Source organism: Terrapene carolina, unplaced genomic scaffold (genome assembly GCF_002925995.2).
Source record: "Terrapene carolina triunguis isolate 2854851 unplaced genomic scaffold, T_m_triunguis-2.0 Scaffold130, whole genome shotgun sequence".
Lineage (NCBI taxonomy): Eukaryota > Metazoa > Chordata > Testudines > Emydidae > Terrapene > Terrapene triunguis.
The window spans coordinates 21,906,961-21,926,423 of NW_020664481.1; the positions used below are offsets into that span (position 1 = coordinate 21,906,961).

At 47.4% G+C, this 19,463-nt stretch overlaps 1 protein-coding gene across 1 annotated transcript in view; it reads right to left on the minus strand.

Moving 5' to 3' along the window:
- Positions 1–8,688: 8,688 nt before the first annotated feature.
- The window catches only part of SLC12A3 (solute carrier family 12 member 3), a 45,575-nt gene continuing 34,800 nt past the window's right edge, over positions 8,689–19,463 (minus strand). Inside the window, exons 13-17 of the mRNA XM_026652763.1 lie at positions 18,930–19,041; positions 17,367–17,453; positions 11,516–11,651; positions 10,703–10,770; positions 8,689–9,046 (exon numbers count right to left, since the gene is read on the minus strand). Of these exons, the coding sequence (XP_026508548.1) occupies positions 8,905–9,046; positions 10,703–10,770; positions 11,516–11,651; positions 17,367–17,453; positions 18,930–19,041 (545 nt within the window). The 3' untranslated portion in view covers positions 8,689–8,904. The remainder of the gene's footprint in view (positions 9,047–10,702; positions 10,771–11,515; positions 11,652–17,366; positions 17,454–18,929; positions 19,042–19,463) is intronic.

Sequence of the window (19,463 nt, forward strand, 5' to 3'; positions counted from 1 at the left end):
GGGGGGGGTTAGTTTGGTTTCTGCAGGGATCTTCCCTGATACCTGCCACGCGGTGGGGAGAGGGATACAGCGATCATCCCAGAGAATTGGATGTTGGGGGGGTTAGTTTGTTTTCTGCTGCTGAAGGTTAACAGGAAAACCTCAGCAGTCAACAGGCTTTGATTGGTATGTTGGAAAGGAGGGCGCAGAAGCCGAAAGACAATGGCTTACCATGGCTGCCTGCAAGCTGAATTCTGTTGCCCGGACCTGCGTCTGTGATCTCTAACACCAAAGCCACAGGCACTCAATAAGATGGAAAATGCGACCTTGTACTGAAATCACATGTGCTATGTAATGTGAATAGTGTTCACCATGAAAGAGTATAAGCATTGTTCTGTAAAATGTATCATTTTAAAAACTTCTCTACTTGTTTTCAACCCTCCCTCCAGCAGCTGCAAATGTTTCAAGCCTCCCTCCTGCGTCCAGAAGGCTATCTCAGATAAGGCGTCGTAGAAAGATGACGCGAGACGACATGTTCACAGAGATAATGAAATCCACCCGCAATGAAAGAGCTCATTTGAATGAGTGGAAGGACACTGTATCTAAATTTAGGAAAGATGCCAGTGACCGTGAGGTCTTGAGGGACGCTCGAGATGAGAGGTGGCAGGCTGCAACGCTGGGGCTGCTGCTTGAGCAAACGGACATGCTCCGGCGTCTGGTGGAGCTTCAGGAACGGCAGCAGGATGACAGACTGCCGCTGCAGCCACTGTATAACCTACCTCCCCCCCCCTCACCATGTTCCATATCCTCGTCACCCAGACATGTAAGAACGCGGGGGGGGAGGCTCTGTGCACCCTCTCACTCCACCCCAGGGGACAGCCCAACCAAAAGGCTGTCATTATATTGAATTTGATCAGTGGCTTTAGACTTCCCTCCTATCCTCCTTCCAAACCTCACCCAGATTACCTTCTTGGTTCTCTCCCTATGTTTATAATCACTTAATAAAGAATACATGATTTTTAAACGATAGTGACTTTATTACCTTTGAAATAAAGCTGGGGGGAGGGTGGGTTGCTTACAGAGAATGAATGAGTCAATAAAGGGGGCTGGTTTTCATGAAGGGAGAAACAAACAGAAATTTCACACTGCAGCCTGGCCAGTCATGAAACTGGTTTTCAAAGCTTCTCTGATGCACAGCGCTTCCTGGTGTGTTCTTCTAATCGCCCTGGTGTCTGGCTGCGCGTAATCAGCAGCCAGGCGATTTGCCTCAGCCTCCCACCCTGCCATAAAGGTCTCCCCCTTACTTTCACAGAGATTGTGGAGCACACAGCAAGCAGAAATAACAATGGGGAGATTTCTTTGGCTGAGGTCAGAGCGAGTTAGTAGCGATCTCCAGCGCGCTTTTAAACGGCCAAATGCACATTCTACCACCATTCTGCACTTGCTCAGCCTGTAGTTAAACAGCTCCTGACTCCTGTCCAGGCTGCCTGTGTATGGCTTCATGAGCCATGGCATTAAGGGGTAGGCTGGGTCCCCAAGGATAACGATAGGCATTTCAACATCCCCAACGGTTATTTTCTGGTCCGGGAAGTAAGTCCCTTGCTGCAGCCGTTTAAACAGATTAGTGTTCCTGAAGACGCGTGCATCATGAACCCTTCCCGGCCACCCCACGTTGATGTCGGTGAAATGTCCCTTGTGATCCACCAGTGCTTGCAGCACCATTGAAAAGTACCCCTTGCGGTTTACGTACTGGGTACCCTGGTGCTCCGGTGCCAAGATAGGGATGTGGGTTCCATCTATCGCCCCACCACAGTTAGGGAATCCCATTGCAGCAAAGCCATCCACTATGACCTGCACATCCCCCAGAGTCACTAGCTTGTGTAGCAGCACCTCAGTGATTGCTTTGGCTACTTGCATCACAGCAGCCCCCACGGTAGATTTGCCCACTCCAAATTGATTCCCGACTGACCGGTAGCTGTCTGGCGTTGCAAGCTTCCACAGGGCTATTGCCACTCGCTTCTCAACTGTGAGGGCTGCTCTCATCCTGGTATTCTGGCGCTTCAGGGCAGGGGAAAGCAAGTCACAAAGTTCCATGAAAGTGCCCTTACGCATGCGAAAGTTCCGCAGCCACTGGGAATCGTCCCACACCTGCAACACTATGCGGTCCCACCAGTCTGTGCTTGTTTCCCGGGCCCAGAATCGGCGTTCCATGCCTATAACCTGTCCCATTAACAGCATGATCTCCAAAGCACCGGGTCCCACGGTTCGATAGAATTCCATGTCTATATCCTCATCACTGTCGTCGCCACGCTGCTGTTGCCTGCTCCTCTCCGCCTTGTTTTCCAGGTTCTTGTTCAGCATAAACTGCACGATAAGGCGCAAGGTATTTACAATGTTCATGACTGCTGTCTTGAGCTGAGCGGGCTCCATGCTTGCCGTGGTATGGAGTCTGCAGTGTTCACCCAGGAAAAAAGGCGCGAAATGGTTGTCTGCCATCCGTTGCTTTCATGCAGGGAGGGAGGGAGGGAGGGAGGGAGGGGTGAGGCTGTACCCAGAACCACCTGCGACAATGTTTTGGTCCCATCAGGCACTGGGATCTCAACCCAGAATTCCAATGGGCAGGGGAGACTGCGGGAACTATGGGATAGCTATGGGATAGCTACCCACAGTGCAACGCTCCAGAAATCGACGCTAGCCCCGGTACATGGACGCACACCGCCGAATTAATGTGCTTAGTGTGGCCGCATACAATCGAATTTATACAATCTGTTTTACAAATTCGAATTATATAAATTCGGATTAATCCCGTAGTGTAGACATACCCTGAGACTGTGATTAGTTCTTGGATGGGGCATGCAAGATGGGGAAAGGCTCCTCATGCCCTCCATCTCCCCCACCCCCAAGCACCCTGGAAGGGCCTCTCACAATCAAGTCCTGCATGATGAGGACATTTGCAGCAGTCCAGTTGTCAATGTCAGGTAGAGTTTTGCCCAGGAAAGGATCCACTCTGTGTCCATGAAAGATCAATTAACACCCATAAAGCTCTTTGAAGATATAAAGTGCCATGTAAGAGCAAATGTTATTCTCATTAATGCCTGGAGCATTGGCATTTCCCAGGCTGCAAGCCCAATGCATCTATTTGAATACATGACTGCATACGGGTGCAGTCTCCGAAGGGTCTGAAAGTATTGTGCTCACGCAGCTACGCTACATTCAACCCTTTTCTATCCCATCCTCAACGGATGCCAAGGAAGGGGAAAGGAGCGAACAGGGACTAGTCCTTTGACGCTGCAAAAAAGTGGCTGAGGCCAACATTTTCAAAAGTGGCCGCTGATTTTGGGTGCCTAACTTGAGGCATCTCAGGTTGTGCGTGCTCAGTTGCTCTGAACATCAAGCCCAAGCTATCGAAAGATGGGCTCCCAGGAATCGAGGGATCCATGAGTAGGCACGTCTGAAAATCTGGCTGCGTCTGTGCCAGTCCCAGAGGCTGATGATCCTGAGCACTTTAAGCTAAGGCAAGAATATGTATCGTCGGTGATTATTCTGTACTTAGCTTCATCTTTGTTCTGTGGTACTGCATACTTGGAAGGAACTTAGCAAACATGGGGTGACCAGCATGTGATCAAAATGCCCTAATGTACAATTAACTCCGGTGTTCCAAAATACAAGGGCCTTTATGGATCAGAAATCCAGGCTTGTTGTGATACAGCTGCAGTTCCTTGGCCTTATTCTGATTTCAATTACACTGGAGTAAACCAAGATTAACTCACTCAAGTCAACAGTGTTTACTGGTGTAAAACCCATCAGAATTAAGTCCCATGGGCGAGATTATCAGCTTGCTTTCAACACTCCTGCTAATGCAAGATCCTAACCCCTGAAAATAAAAGATGTTCCCTTTTCAAAAGTACAGCGCAACCGACAATTGTAATTCAGCAAAAGCCTAATTAAAGACAAAGGGATATGGCCTGAATTAGGACTGCCCTATAACATCCACAGATATTAAGGTTACTTTGCACTTGCATAGGGCTTTCAACTCAAGGATCTCAAAGTACTTTGCAAACAGTAAAGAATTCAGTCTCAAAGCACACCATGAGGCATGGAAGAATCATTATCCTTATTTTACTTATTATTATTTACAACACACACACACTCTTAAAAGAAGGTTAAAGTTGCAAAGTCAAGCCCTCAAAAGTGAGGAAATGCTAGAATTAAGGTTTGCAGTCTTGTTGTAGCAATGCCGGTCCCAGGATATTAGAGAGACAAGGTGGGTGAGTTCATATCTTTTATTGGACCAACTTCTCTTGGTGAAAGTGTTGTGTATTTGGTTGGTTTTTGGTTAGTTCACTGTGTGGCAATAAATGGCTGCTTTTAAGGTTTGCAGCTCTCTGTGTCTCCAGTGATTTCTTCCTAAAACTGTTGCCCCCAAGGATATAACAGAAAGAGACAAGTTTTTGAGCAATACACAGCTCTTCTTCAGTTCTGGGAAAGGGACTCAGTGTCACAGCTAAATACAACGTTTGTTTAGCATGCATAGTTAACGTATATTGTAAGAGACCATTCAATGGGAGGTGGCCAGTTAACAGCCCTGCAGTCCAAGGACAAAAAAGCGGGGCTAGTGGGTCACAGATTGTTGTAATCAGCCATAAATCCATTGTCTTCATTAAGACCATGATTTTTAGTGTCTAGCAAAGTTATGAATTTAAGTTCCCAGGCTCCTCTTTTGATGGTGTTGTGCAGGTTTCCTCTGAGGAGGAGGACAGAGAGGCTGGATATGGAGTGACTGTTGTGTGAAAAGTGTACACCCACGAGTGATAGAATGTTTTGTCTTTTATCATGTTTCTGTGTGAGTTCATTCGAGAGCATGGTGATTGTCTTGGGTTTCACCCACAGAGTTGTTATTGGGACATTTAGTGCACTGTATGAGGTATACCACATGTTGTGACAGGCATATGAAGGAGGACCCATGGATTGTGAAAGGTGTGTTGGGGGAGGGTGTTAATCATTGTAGTAGTGGAGATACATCTGCAGGTTTTGCACCTGTTGCTATGGCAGGGTTTGGGCACCACTTTAAGTTCTTAGGCCCTGGTCTGTGGGAGTTTGCATCTGATGATGAGTTTGGCAAGGTTGGGGGGCTGTTTGAAGGCCAGAAGAGGGGGTTTGGGAAACATTTAATTCAGGATGTGGTCCCCATTGAGAATGGGTTGTAATTGTTTAATAATACCCCATATGGGTTCCAGCGTGGGGTGGCAGGTGACAACAAGGGGTGTGTGGTAAGAGGTTTTTCCCCCTCATATTGAAGTAGTTTCTCTTGAGGTCTTTGGGTGACCTGTTCCATGATGTGATCTACTTCTCTGGTGGAGCGTCCTTGTTTGGTGAAGGTGGTGTTAAGGTGTGTATCCTGGAATTTCTCCTCAGAGCATATTTTGCGGTATCTGAGTGCCTGGCTGTAGATCACAGATTTCTTGGTTATTTGGGGTGGTTACTGGGTTTATGAAGGTAGGTGTGGTGATCCATGAGTTTCCTGTCTATGGTTGTCTGTAGGGTTCCATTGCTGAAGCTGATTGTGAGTCCAGGAAGTTGACGCTGGTGCAGGACTGTTCTAGAGAACACTCTTCTGGCCTTCAAACAGCCCCCCAGCCTCACCAAGCTCATCATTGGAAGCAAGCTCCCCGCAGACCAGGACACACAACTCAAAGTGGCACCAGACCCTGCCAGAACAACAGATGCAAAACCTGCTGGCATTTCTCCACTGCTACAATGCATTATATGCACAATGGACAGGATGGGAGCATATTAATGTTGGCTGGACTCTTCTGTGGTATGCTCCAGATATAAATGCTTGTACATCTGCTATGTATTTTGAGAATAGGTCTCCTTGTTTGTCCTCGTGTACTGAAAGGACTTTTTATCCTCTAAGGATTGTTTGCTACAGATAAACTCTATTGATAAGTGCATGTCACCTTTCCTCAATCAGAAAAAAAGACCAGATGAGGGAGTAGTTTGAGGAGAAGTCCCAGGAACTTAAACAGCCAGTCCTAGCTCAGGACTCCTGTGGTGGCCGTTAGTCCCACTGTGAATTGGGTTCTTGGGAAGGGAGGGGTGGGAATATTTGTAGAGGGCAGAGCAGTTTGTGCTTTCAGTTGCACTTGGAGAGAGCACTGCACCTGACCCCTGGACCTGAAGTTTATCACTGGGGCCTCAAAATAGAGCTTGGGGCCAGCTGCCCTGCTGATGGCTGATGTTTAAAGAGGATGGGGAGGCCTGAAAATAGATCCCATGACCAGCAACATTGTAGTTGGCTGACACTGAGGAGGAGCAAGCAGGCTGGGAGCTGAACATAGCAGCCCATCCTCTCTGGCACCTCACTAACCTCCCTCTCTCCTGAAGAATTAGCAACCGATTCAATGACTGTGCTCACACTAGCAGATGTATCCACTGCAAATAGCACTTTGCTTAGCACTTAGCACATCATGCTTTGATGCAGCGCTGAGCTCCCTGGCATTGGCCTAGCATATCACTAAAGCACATGCTTGGCTTTAAGCATGGGAGTCACCCTGTTAACATGCTTCAGCGCTTTGCTGGATGGCGATTAGAGCACACAGCACCTGCCTATCTCTGGCTTTATGATGCAATGGTGGAAAAGGCTGTTCCATATTCTGACTGGTCTTAATGATGACAATCTCAGCAGAGAGGCCAAGGATTTAAAGGGCCAAGGAAACTGAACCACGACAGCTGGTCTGAATTAAGACACAGCATGTGGAAAGTTTCCATTGCTGCTGCCCAGGCTTTATCTGTTCTGAGGACAGAGAGGACTGCAGTCTCCGGGTCAACCCAGCACCTCTCACCATCACAAAGACACGAGATGAATTGGCCTGGCTGCCTCTGTCACTCATGTCTCTGAAGTACTGGGATGGGGGGATTTTTCTCCACGATGGAAGAGTTTACCGAAGCAGCTCTGGGTGGGAAAACACCAGCCTCCGGCTCAGCACCGGAGAGAAGTCCATTTGTGCTGCCCATGTCACACATGGCTGAAAACAATCCATGGGGCATTGTGAAAATCGGAGCCTGGTACCGACGCCAAGGTCAGGGTGACCTAGGCTAGGGCACATATGCTAAGCATTCCCACCACTGGTTCAGTGTCACGGGTGGTTTCAAACACGGGAGCACTAGTGCAGACAGGCACCAGCACCTGCCAGGGTTGTAAGCATCATATCACGATGCCCTGCTCTGAGCAGGGTTACCCCTGTCTTCACCAGTGCTCCCACTCTGCTGTGCTGGCAGAACTGAACAAGTGGGAGCAAGAACTTTCACCCAGCCTTAGGCTGAGGTGCTGACAGCCAGGCCAGGTGAGGCAATGCCACCAGAGCATCAGACAGAGCTACAGCTCACGGCGATGCAAAGATGTCACCCCGGAAGGAAATGGCAGAAGACAATGAGCATCAGTCGCCACTGTGGGCCACTCATTTCCTCCCCGCTTCACACCTGGGCAGCCACTTTCCCTCGCCCGACAGGCCTATGGGTTTTGCAAGCTTAACACCCTTTTTTAATAGAAGAGAGGACTGCGTGTTTCATTGACCCCCAGCCAGGGTTCTGTGGGGGGTCTAAGGAAGGCAGACGAGTGCTCTAGCTAATGTTTGCTTGGGGTGAGGGTAGGTCATTGAAACAAACACGACCAAGGGGGATGGCAGTATCACTGTCAAAGCCTATGGTGAGCACATTCCCCGCAGCATTCACTCTGAACAAAATCTGCCTCTGACAGTATCTTAGAAGAAGGTTGATTAGAAAACTGGCCTGGGGATCAGGAGACCCAAAGTCTGCCACTGAACTGTTGTGTGACCTTTGGCAGATCACATCACCTCTCTCAGGATCGCCAGCTGTAAAATGGCTATAATAATGAGGGAGGCAGAGTGGCCAGCAGGAATGAGGGAACGGCTGGGAGTCAGAGTGCGGAGTTCTAATCCTAGCTCTGCTAGTGACTCACAATGTGGCCTTGGGCCACTCACTTAACCTCTCTGCCTCAGTTTCCTCAGCTTTAATAAGGGTCAGCAAACCTAACTTACAGAGTGTCATGAGGATGGCACAGTTCAGATTTTTAACAGTGCAGTTTCTTTTGTGGGGACAAAGGAGGCACAATATGTGCTAACACAGCAGCAGAACATCCTGGAGCAATGCGTGGTCATTGGCACAAACCTCTACGCTGCAATGCAGGATTGTAACACAGTGGAGTGTCCCTTTCCTTCCCCCAAATTCTAAGGCCAATCCCGTCCCTATTAATTTTTCTTCCTGTTTCCCCCCACTCCCTTTCTCTTCTCTCACCTCCCTCTTTCCTTCACTGACAAAGGAGCGTACAGCTACTGTACGATTGGGGCTAGGATCTTTGATGAATTTCCCAGGTTCTAACCCCCAGCAGTCACTTTCTGATTGGAATCACAGGGTCGTTTTCAGCAAATTAATGGGAAATAAATGGGACAGATGATATCTGGGGGAACTGGAAGCCCAGTTCATTTGGGCATCCAAATCTTTTAGGCAACTTTGAAAATCTCCTGTAAAAACTCTGACTTTCCCCCCATTACTGCCTCCTCTGTGTTGCCTAATAGGTCCCACCCAGGAATTTGCATTAGAGAACTCAGGAACACATTATCCCCCTCATACAACAGTTGGCATGTGGTGGTATTAAGGTGCTCCCGGGATATGCAAAGGCTAGGATCAGCAAGATCAGTTTTCAGAAGGGGGAGGGCAGAGTTGGTATAACCCAGTGTTAGTCATTTCCCATCATTAATCCTTTATCAATGGCTGACATCAGCTGAAACCAGGAGAGTTTGCTTTTACCAGTGACTAGCACCCGAAAAACCGGAAGAGTTCATTCCAAGGCCAAAACCTGGCCTGAAAATTCACATCCCGACCCACCGTGTAGTCAACCACATTCTATTGGCAGTAAAACGTCAGAACATTTTCTTGGTTTCCTCTGGTCAGAATAACTGGGGGTCTCAGGTCTTGCGAGAGGGTTTCTAGCCAGGCCATATAGAGGGAGCTGGGGCATCGCCCCTTTCTGCCTATTGGCAAGGTTCTGGAAAGGAGAAGAACAAAAACAAGAGAAGTATGAAGTGGGGAGGAGAAAAACCTTGCATCTATTTTTGCCTTGGAAGAGTATTATTCCCTCAGTGAGAAGTCCATGCAGATTTGCAGATTATAGATCCACCTCATACACTGTGTGCCACCAACTTTCTGTGTCCTGTCCACAACACTGATTCCTGTTCACTTTGAATTCTGCTTTATTTGTACTATCTGTGCTAGCAGAGGAGCGGAGCAGAACGGATAAACCTGACTCGCCCTATGAGCGGTCCTTGTGCTGTAAATGCTTCCGTAGGCAGCCCCTGTTTAAGATTCAGTTCCATGAACAGTTTGTGTCATGTCAGGCATTCATAAATGGAGAGCTGTGTTTCCTCAACTGGTCACTAGGTGGCCGGTGACTACAGGCTGTGGGGTGAGTTCAGTGCTAGTGACTTATAGCTCTTACAATCAGGGCAAGGAGTCGGACCATAAGAAAGTGAAGTGAATTCAGTCAGCTGGCCTTGGCAGGAGAGGGGCTGAGCTTTCTGTGTCACACGTGACCAACACTGTCTGGAGGGTCGAAAAGAATTTCTGAATGAATGACAGCCTCACAAGAGTCAAAATCTAAGTGGGCATCACTGACACAGGGACACCTGCTCACCTGTTTATGGCCATATGAATGTAGCCTCCAAACCTACACCCAATAGGCCTTATTGGCCAGATTTTCTTGTGAAATCCAGCCCTTTTGCAACACTCAGGAGGTGAAACAGGGGCCAGAAAGCAGGTGGACCTCCCTAGCTGAGAATTCTCCTGCCATGTGGAGTCATCAGCTGCACAGACCCAGAGTAGCCCACTCCTACACAACTCCCACACACCACCTTGGCATAGCCAATATTACTGGAGTGCTGTTGCATTCCAGCTATTCTGAGCCTGAGATTGGCCCTTTTAGGAGCTTCTACCAACTGGTGTAGTTTAAAGCAGCCTTGAGGCTGCTCTAAATTATGCCAGGACTGGTTCCAGTATGGAGCCAACCTGAATCAGGGAGCTGCAACCAGCTCTTTTGTGACCTCTTCCCCTCTTCTGGAGCAGCAGAGAAGCTGGCCTTCTAGGTGGAGAGTATATCGTCAGTGGAGCAATTATCCAATCTGCGCAATTAGGGTCTGCTCCAAACTGCTGCACTATCATACAAACAAATAACAAAAAAATATTGCATTACGCTACAGTAATGGTCCTGAGCCCTACCTCCCTAGCATCACCCGTAGTGTGTTAGGCCATCACTGTAGAAAACTAGTATTTTTATGTGGGCTTTTCTGCAGATGCTGCATAGAAGGTTTAGAGGTTTTTAAGGCCTGGCTTGACAAAGCCCTGGCTGGGATGATTTAGTTGGGGATTGGCCCTGCTTTGAGCAGGGGGTTGGACTAGATGACCTCCTGAGGTCCCTTCCAACCCTGATATTCTATGATTCTGTAAGGGGGTATACTTGGGGGCATCCATGGATTGGTAGTGTCTGCTTAGTTGTTATTATGTAGAAGGGAGAAGACTGAAGGGGCTGTTTCTATAGTAATCTATCCAAGAACAAAAACAGACCCTAAATACACTGACTTGCTGGAGAAGACAATATATAAGAGACGCATTACAGATCCTGATCACTCTGGGAGCTGCTGTTACTTACATGACTATGAGAGCAGCATCCCGTGAGTAATCCAGCAAAATCTCATTCAGTCTCACTTGTCGAAGCGACTAAGGAGCAAAAAGTAAAAATCACATCAGCACAAAGTCAGTCAGGCAGCGTCCCCCTGGAATGCCCACGGATTTCCCTGGTCCAGCACCCACTGTCCCCAGTGGGAGTCAATCCACTGACCGAGTGCACGCTGCAGGGCTGTGGTCGTTTGCCAAACAGAGGAGAGATCTGTGAAACTCGGGACTGTCCCATGGAATTAAGGATGAACCTCACCCTGGTTACTGGTGAGGCCCCTAGCTACCAGCACTGGGCATTCCCTGCCTGCTGACCTCGTCTCCAGCTGAACATGCTGCCGCTCTCTTAACCTCTCCTGAGAGCCGGTTCCTTCCAAACCCTTTGGTCCTGCCTATTGCTTCAGCATGGAATCAGCATAAAAAAACCTCTGCAGCTCACTCTGTTCTCCACAGCAGCAGAAGAGCTCACGAAGGGTCCGGTCTGCACCCGGTGAAGTCAACGGCAGCACTTCCATTGACATCAGTGGGTGCAGGATTGAACCAAGAGGGCCCCCAAATCATTACGGGCCCAATCCTGTAAGGTGCTGAATGCTATTGCCTTGTAGTGATTTCAGTGGGAGTGGAGGGTGCTCACAGCACCTTACAGGATTGGGATCCTGGAAAAGCCTGGAAGCAAGAAGAGCTTTCTGAATCGCGGATTAGGTCAGGAAAATCCTTTACATGAGAATTCCTAGGTATTCTCCCTTCCCCAGCTGTTGCAATCTCCCAATAGCAGTGGTAATGTTCCTACCTTTACTTTGTTTTTATTAAGCTCCTCATCAGAAATCTTCCAGGGGCAGTCACGCCTCATTTCATTCACCACGGCCTCGTCCTTAAACCCATCGTTCAGCCTGAAGGGGGCGATCAGGTCATCAAATCTCTTGATGCTGCAAACAAAGAGCATGATAGGATTGGAGCTCTGTCCTGACATTTGCTGTACTGGATAAATGCTGCTGGGGTTCATGAGCATGCTGGGGGCTCCCATTAGAAAGATGGCAACTGTTATTTGTTTCTGAAGAGAGATCCTGGATCAACAAGAGAACTGGTCAGGTCTGAGTCGTCATGGATAGTTCCCTGAAAACTTCAGCTCAATGCCCAGCGGTGATCAAGAAAGCTAACAGTATGTTAGGAACCATTAGGAAAGGGATAGAAAATATCGAATACTGTGTGCAGTTCTGGTTTCCCCATTTCATAAAGGATATCACGCAACTGGAACTGGTTCACAGAAGGGCAACAAAGACGATCAAGGGTCTGGAACGGCTGCCATATGAGGAGAGACTAAAAAGATCAAGGCTGTTCAGCTTAGAAAAGGTGGCGACTAAATGGGGATATAACAGAGGTCTATAAAAGCACACATGGTGTGGAAAAAGTGAATAGAGAAGTATTATTTACACTTTCCTACACTACAAAAACCTGAGGTCACCCAATGAAATTAATGGGCAGCAGGTTTAATACACACAACAGGAAATACTTTTTCACACAACACACAAATTAACCCGTGGAACTCATTGCCATGGGATGTTACAATGACGAAATGTATAACTGGGTTAAAAAAAAAAAACCTGGATAAGTTCATGGAGGATAGCTGTTGATGGACCTATTAACCAAGATGGTCAGGAATATAACCTCTCACTCGGGGTGACCCTAGACCTCTGACTGCCAGAAGCCGGGAGGGGATGACAGAGGTGGAATTTCTTCAAAATTGCCCTGTTCCGTACACTCCCCCTGAAGCTTTGGTACCGGCCACTATCGGGGACAGGATGCTGGGCTAGATAGACTATTTGTCTGACCCAGTATGGCTATTCTTATGTTCTAATGATCTTCTGATGAAAAAGCCCTTTTCACAAAATCTAAATTTTTCTTTTATTTTGCTGAAAAATTTCCATTTTTCCATTAGGAAAACCAAAATGATGGCTGTCCACCTAGAAGGGTCTTGTTGATTTCACTGTTTGCTGCAGTTCTGTACTTTCTTCCCTTTCAGTTCTTCCAAGATGGAATTTTTCTGGAAATCCCTGGTTGTGAAAAATTTCACGTTTTGGGCTTTTCATCCCAATCCAGGATGAATTTTTTTTTTAAATGTGAAATTTTTCGTGAGAAGGGATTTCCATTTTCCAGCCAGCTTAGATCAACTGCCCTGGAAACTTAATTCCTCTGTTCACAGGTCAGTCCCTTTGTTGGCTACTTCAGGAGAACCCATGTACCCCTATGCAAGGTAAGAAACCATTTTCAGGCTCTCTGCACAGGTATTACTGTGGAGAATGATTTGGAAGAGCCCTCTGAGGGAAGGGATCAGAAGGAGACCCCATCAACCAGAAGGCATGAGATGCATTGTCCTAGGGATGGGGGTTCCATGACCACTACTCCCAAGAGGAGGAGACTGGTGGTGGTGGTCGGGGACAGAGTCATCCATCTGCCGACCAGACCGAGAGACTCAAGAAGCGTGCTGCTTGCCTGGAGCTAGAATTCAGGATGTGACGGAGTGTCTGCCAAGACTGATCAAGTCCTCGGACCGGTACCCCTTCCTACTTCTCCACGTGGGCACCAATGATACTGTCAAGAATGACCTTGAGTGGGTCACTGCAGACTACGTGTCTCTGGGAAGAAGGATAAAGGAGTTTGAGGTGCAAGTCGTGTTGTCCATCCTCCCTGTTGAAGGAAAAGGCCCAGGCAGGGACCATCAAATTGTGGAGGTAAATGTGTGGTTACGCAGGTGGTGTCGGAGAGAGGGCTTTGGATTCTTCGACCGTGGGATGTTGTTCTGGGAAGGAGGATTGCTAGGAAGAGATGGGATCCACCTAACAAAGAGAGGGAAGCGTATCTTCGCAGGCAGACTTGCTAACCTAGTGAGGAGGGCTTTAAACTAGGGTTTGCTGGGGGACAGTGACCTAAGCCCTGAGGTAAGTGGGGAAGTGGGATACTGGGAGGAAACACAAGGAGGAGGATACAAGATGGGAAGCCTCCTGATTCATACTTGAGAAAGCAGGGCAATCGGCTAGTTATCTTAGGTGCATGTACACGAACGCAAGGAGCCTGGGAAACAAGCAGGAAGAATTGGAAGTCCTGGCACAGTCAAAGAACTATGATGTGATTGGAATAACAAAGACTTGGTGGAGTAGCTCACATGGCTGGAGCACTGTCATGGATGGGTATAAACTGTTCAGGAAGCACAGGCAGGGGAGGAAAGGTGGAGGACTTGCACTGTATGTAAGAGAGAGGTATGATTGCTCAGAGCTCCAGTATGAAACTGGAGAAAAGCCTGTTGAGAGTCTTTGGGTTAAGTTTAGAAGCAAGAGCAACAAGGGTGATATCGTGGTGGGCGTGTGCTATAGACCACTGGACCAGGAGGATGAGGTAGACGAGGCTTTCTTCGGACAATTATCTGAAGTTTCCAGAACACTGGCCCTGGTTCTAATGGGGGACTTCAATCACCCTGACATCTGCTGGGAGAGCAATACAGCAGTGCACAGACAATCCAGGAAGTTTATGGAGAGTGTTTGGGACAACTTCCTGGTGAAAGTGCTGGAGGAACCAACCAGGGGCCGTTCTCCTCTTGACCTGCTGCTTACAAACAAGGAAGAATTGGTAGGGGAAGTAGAAGTGGGTGGCAACCTGGGCAGCAGTGACCATGAGATGGTTGAGTTCAGGATCCTGACAAAAGGAAGAAAGGAGAGCAGCAGAATATGGACCCTGGACTTCAGAAAAGCAGATTTTGACTCCCTCAGGGAACTGATGGGCAGGATCCCCGGGAGGCTAATATGAGGGGGAAGGAGTCCAGGAAAGCTGGCTTTATTTTAAAGAAGCCTTATTGAAGGCACAGGAACAAACCATCCCAATGTGCAGATAGAATAGCAAATATGGCAGGTGACCAGCTTGGCTTAACAGAGAAATCTTCGGCGAGCTTAAACACAAAAAGGAAGCTTACAAGAAGTGGAAACTTGGACAGATGACTAGGGAGGAGTATAAAAATATTGCTCAAGCATGGAGGGGTGTAATCAGGAAGGCCAAAACACAACTGGAGTTGCAGCTAGCAAGGGATGAGAAGGGTTTCTACAGGTATGTTAGCAACAAGAAAAAGGTCAGTGAAAGAGTGGGACCCTTAATGAATGGGGGAGGCAACCTAGTGACAGATGATGTGGAAAAAGCTGATGTACTCAATGCTTTTTTTGCCTTGGTCTTCACAGACAAGGTCAGCTCCCACACTGCTGTTCTGGGCAACACAGTATGGGGAGGAGGTGAACAGCCCTCAGTGGTGAAAGAACAGGTTAAGGACTATTTAGAAAAGCTGGACATGCACAAGTCCATGGGTCCAGATCTAATGCATCCGAGGGTGCGGAGGGAATTGGCTGATGTGATTGCAGAGCCATTGGCCTTTATCTTTGAAAACTCGTGGCGATCGGGGGAGGTCCCGGGCGATTGGAAAAAGGCTAATCTAGTGCTTATGTTTAAAAAAGAGAAGAAGGAGAACCCAGGGAACTACAGACTGGTCAGCCTCACCTCCGTCCCTGGAAAAATCATGGAGCAGGTCCTCAAGGAAACCATTTTGAAGCACTTGGAGGAGAGGAAGGTGATCAGGAACAGTCAACATGGATTCACCAAGGGCAAGTCGTGACTGACCAAACTAATTGCCTTCTATGATGCGATAACTGGCGCTGTGAATACGGGGAAAGCAGTGGATGTGATATATCTTGACTTTAGCAAAGCTTTTGATACAGTCTCCCACAATATTCTTGCCAGCAAGTTAAAAAAGTATGGATTGGATGAATGGACTATAAGGTGGATAGAAAACTGGCTAGATTGTTGGGCTCAACGGGTAGTGATCAACAGCTTGATGTCCAGTTGGCAGCCGGTATCAAGTGGAGTGCCCCAGGGGTCGGCCCTGGAACCGGTTTTGTTCAACATCTTTATTAATTATCTGGATGATGGGATGGATTGCACCCTCAGCAAGTTCATGGATGACACTAAGCCGGGGGGAGAGGTAGATACGCTGGAGGGTAGGGATAGGGTCCAGAGTGACCTAGACAAATTGGAGGACTGGGCCAAAAGAAATCTGATGAGGTTCAACAAGGACAAGTGCAGAGTCCTGCACTTAGGATGGAAGAATGCCATGCACCGCTACAGGCTGGGGACCGACTGGCTAAGCAGCAGTTCTGCAGAAAAGGACCTGGGGATTACAGTGGATGAGAAGCTGGATATGAGTCAGCAGTGTGCCCTTGTTGCCAAGAAGGCTAACAGCATATTGGGCTGCATTAGTAGGAGCATTGCCAGCAGATCGAGGGATTTGATTATTCCCCTCTATTCGGCACTGGTGAGGCCATATCTGGAGTACTGCATCCAGTTCTGGTCCCCCCACTACAGAAGGGATGTGGACAAATTCGAGAGAGTCCAGCGGAGGGCAACGAAAATTATCAGGGGGCTGGGGCACATGACTTATGAGGAGAGGCTGAAGGAATTGGGCTTGTTTAGTCTACAGAAGAGAAGTGTGAGGGGGGATTTGATAGCAGCCTTCAACTACCTGAAGGGGGGTTCCAAAGAGGATGGAGCTCGGCTGTTCTCAGTGGTGGCAGATGACAGAACAAGGAGCAATGGTCTCAAGTTGCAGTGGGGGAGGTTTAGGTTGAATATTAGGAAACACTATTTCACTAGGGGGGTGGTGAAGCACTGGAATAGGTTACCTAGGGAGGTGGTGGAATCTCCTTCCGTAGAGGTTTTTAAGGCCTGGCTTGATAAAGCCCTGGCTGGGATGATTTAGTTGGGGATTGGTCCTGCTTTGAGCAGGGGGTTGGACTAGATGACCTCCTGAGGTCTCTTCCAACCCTGATATTCTATGAATTGAACAGGCCTATGGGGAAGCTACCCTGACGGTGTCTATTCATCCTTCTATGTTCTCTAGTCATCCATTCATTCCATGTTCCTGTGGTGATGACTTCCGAACCAAGGTTGTGGCACATTGTCTGGGCAGCATTGAATAATCTTGACCTTCCTCTGTCTGTACTGTGAATAGTCCAGTCCTGCCAACCCCAGTCATGTGTCAGGTGCCAAAAAAATCACAAGATTTGATGAAAATCATGAGATTTTAAAAAAATAATCAATGTTGGGTTCTTTTCATTTGCTTTCAGGTATCTGAGCCTTTAGGGGGCATGTTTTCAAAGTGTTCTCTAAACACAGGGGGGCTGGAAACTTACTTTTTTCCTTTACATGAAAGCTGAGGTTCTTCCATAATATGACTCTGGGAGCTGGGGCCTTGCATAAAACACCAAGTATTATGAGACTTGTCCTGCAATCGTGATAGTTGGCAACACTGATTTTCTTTGGCTAAAGACAAAACACCAGTCTCCAGGGCTGGCACCTTTCCTCTGCATGAAATTCACTTATAAATGTAGAAAATGGCTGGGTTACAAGTGTAATTTTCTCCTTTTCTGCCCCCAACCTTCACACTCCCCATCTGGTAGAAGCTGAGCCCCTAATCAAAGCATGGGATGGATTAGGGGCAAGAAGAACTCTCAGGTTCCACTTGATGTACACACAGTCAAGACACACACACACACAGGAACCACATCTGGAGAATGAAAGAGGCAAAGACAAAAACTATAGAAATAACGTACTGTTCAGGGCGTGGTTTCTGGTTAATGTCTGGAAGGATATGCACCTCATGGAACCCAAGTCGGAACTTGCTCAATAGAGAGACAATCCTGTAAGAGAGAAAAAGGGGGATTTTTTAAAAATCTACTCGTTTTTTTCCTGCTCAATACTTTACTAACCATCCCAGGATTCCCAGAAACTCTCTGAACATTTAAGAATCAAGCGAAGCAGTGTTGCCTAGTGGCTAGAGCACTAGCCTGAGACTCAGGAGACCTGGGTTCTAGTCATGGCTCTGCCGTTGGCCTACTGAGTAACCATGGGTAAGTCAATGTGCCTTTCTGTGCCTCAGTTTCCCCCTGTAAAATGGGGATATTGCTACTGACCTCTTTTGTGAAGCGCTTTGAGCTCTACTGATGACAAGTGCTAAAGAAGAGCATTATGATAAATATCTGTCTGCTTAGCAAGCCCTGCAAACACTAGGCCCAGTGTTTACTACTCTGAGTGGTCCATTGAAATCTACTCATGGTAGTAAGAATTTAGCCAGGTAGTAAGTATTGGCACAGTCATATTCCAGGTGAAATGTCAGAACCAGGAGGTGGCCGGGGGAGCTTTCATGGCGTGGCCAATTGCTCTTTTTCTGTTCCACTGAGTGTTTAACAATATCACCTAACTACCATATCTTCTGTAGTAAGATAGTGCAGGGTGGCATTCGGCTACTTTCCCCAATCACTGCTGACGGCTCTTTCTGTGTTCAGCTCCTGGAATTTCATGAGCCGTCTAGTTCAGGCCTCTTACCAGTGGGAATTTCATTTCCATGGCCCTTGGGTTTGCATTTTTAAAAATCATATTTGCATTTTTTTATTCTCAACCCTTGTGTCCTCTCAATACATTTCCCCACCAACACAATGTCATTTTAAAATAAACAGACAAACAAACAAATGGGGCAGATCGGCCGATGATATAAATCAACCTAGCTCCGTTAGCTGGAATGGAATTTTGCTGATTTACACAAGCTGATGACCGGGACCCATGGCATACCATGCGGAAGAAATATAATTTAAAAAATGGTCAAAACCAAAAAAAAGAGCTTCTGACATTTCTAAAACAAAGAGAAGAGTGTTGGGTAAACAGCAAAATTCCAGACTTAAATCCCCCAAAGATGCAGCAAATCTGTGAGATAGTCCAACCTGTGGGGTAGGTGGCAGGTAACTTATTATTTTGTCTTCTGTGTGCTGTGCCTTTACATTTCTAGGAATCTGCTGAGGCAAGCTGCCATTTTGGGCGGTTGAGTTGATTTCACAGCAGACACACACAGATTGGGCTTTCCCATGGAGACTTTGCTTTTGTTCTTTCTTCCTTAGTTATTTCAGTTAATCCAAAATACACGCCATTCAGACTGAATATAGAGAGTTGATGTAAGGCCCGCTGAAGTCAATGGAAAGACTCCTATTGGCTACTGTAGGCTTTGTACTAGGCCCTTTGTGTACAGAAAATCATAACAGAAGTGACTCTGAATTATCGATGGGATTAGTGGCAGCTAATGGTCTCCCAAGCTCTATTTGATCAATGCTCAGTAATGCACTCACGCCTTCCTCTCTTCATCCATCCTGTGGATCTGCCCACCAACAAACACCCGGGTTCTGCACTTGCCCCACCGCTTCTTGCGACTGAGGAGGAACGGAATGAGGAGCGTCAGACCTGCCGCAGGGAAGAGCACAGGGATTGGTTCTTACTTTTGGGGACCAAACAACTATTTAACATTCTGAATCAGAGATGGAGAAGGCCCTGTGTGCTTGCCAGCCCATCCCCCCATCAATGTGAGATTGCACCCTAGGAGGTATTTTCTAGTGTACTGTCTCCAGCTAAAATCACACACTGCATTGCCAGATCTCTGGGTTGCAGTTAGTCCCAGAAAAGGAGACTCATACAAATATTTTAGTGCAATCTCTTTATCGTGAAAGTGCAACTTACAAACGTAGAATTATTTTTTTTGCATAACTGCACTCAAAAACAATGTAAAACTTTAGAGCCTACAAGTTGAACCATGAAGGGGCATACTAAGGTTTAGCATATCTGGCATGTAAATACCTTGCACACTACTGGCTACAACAGTGCATTGC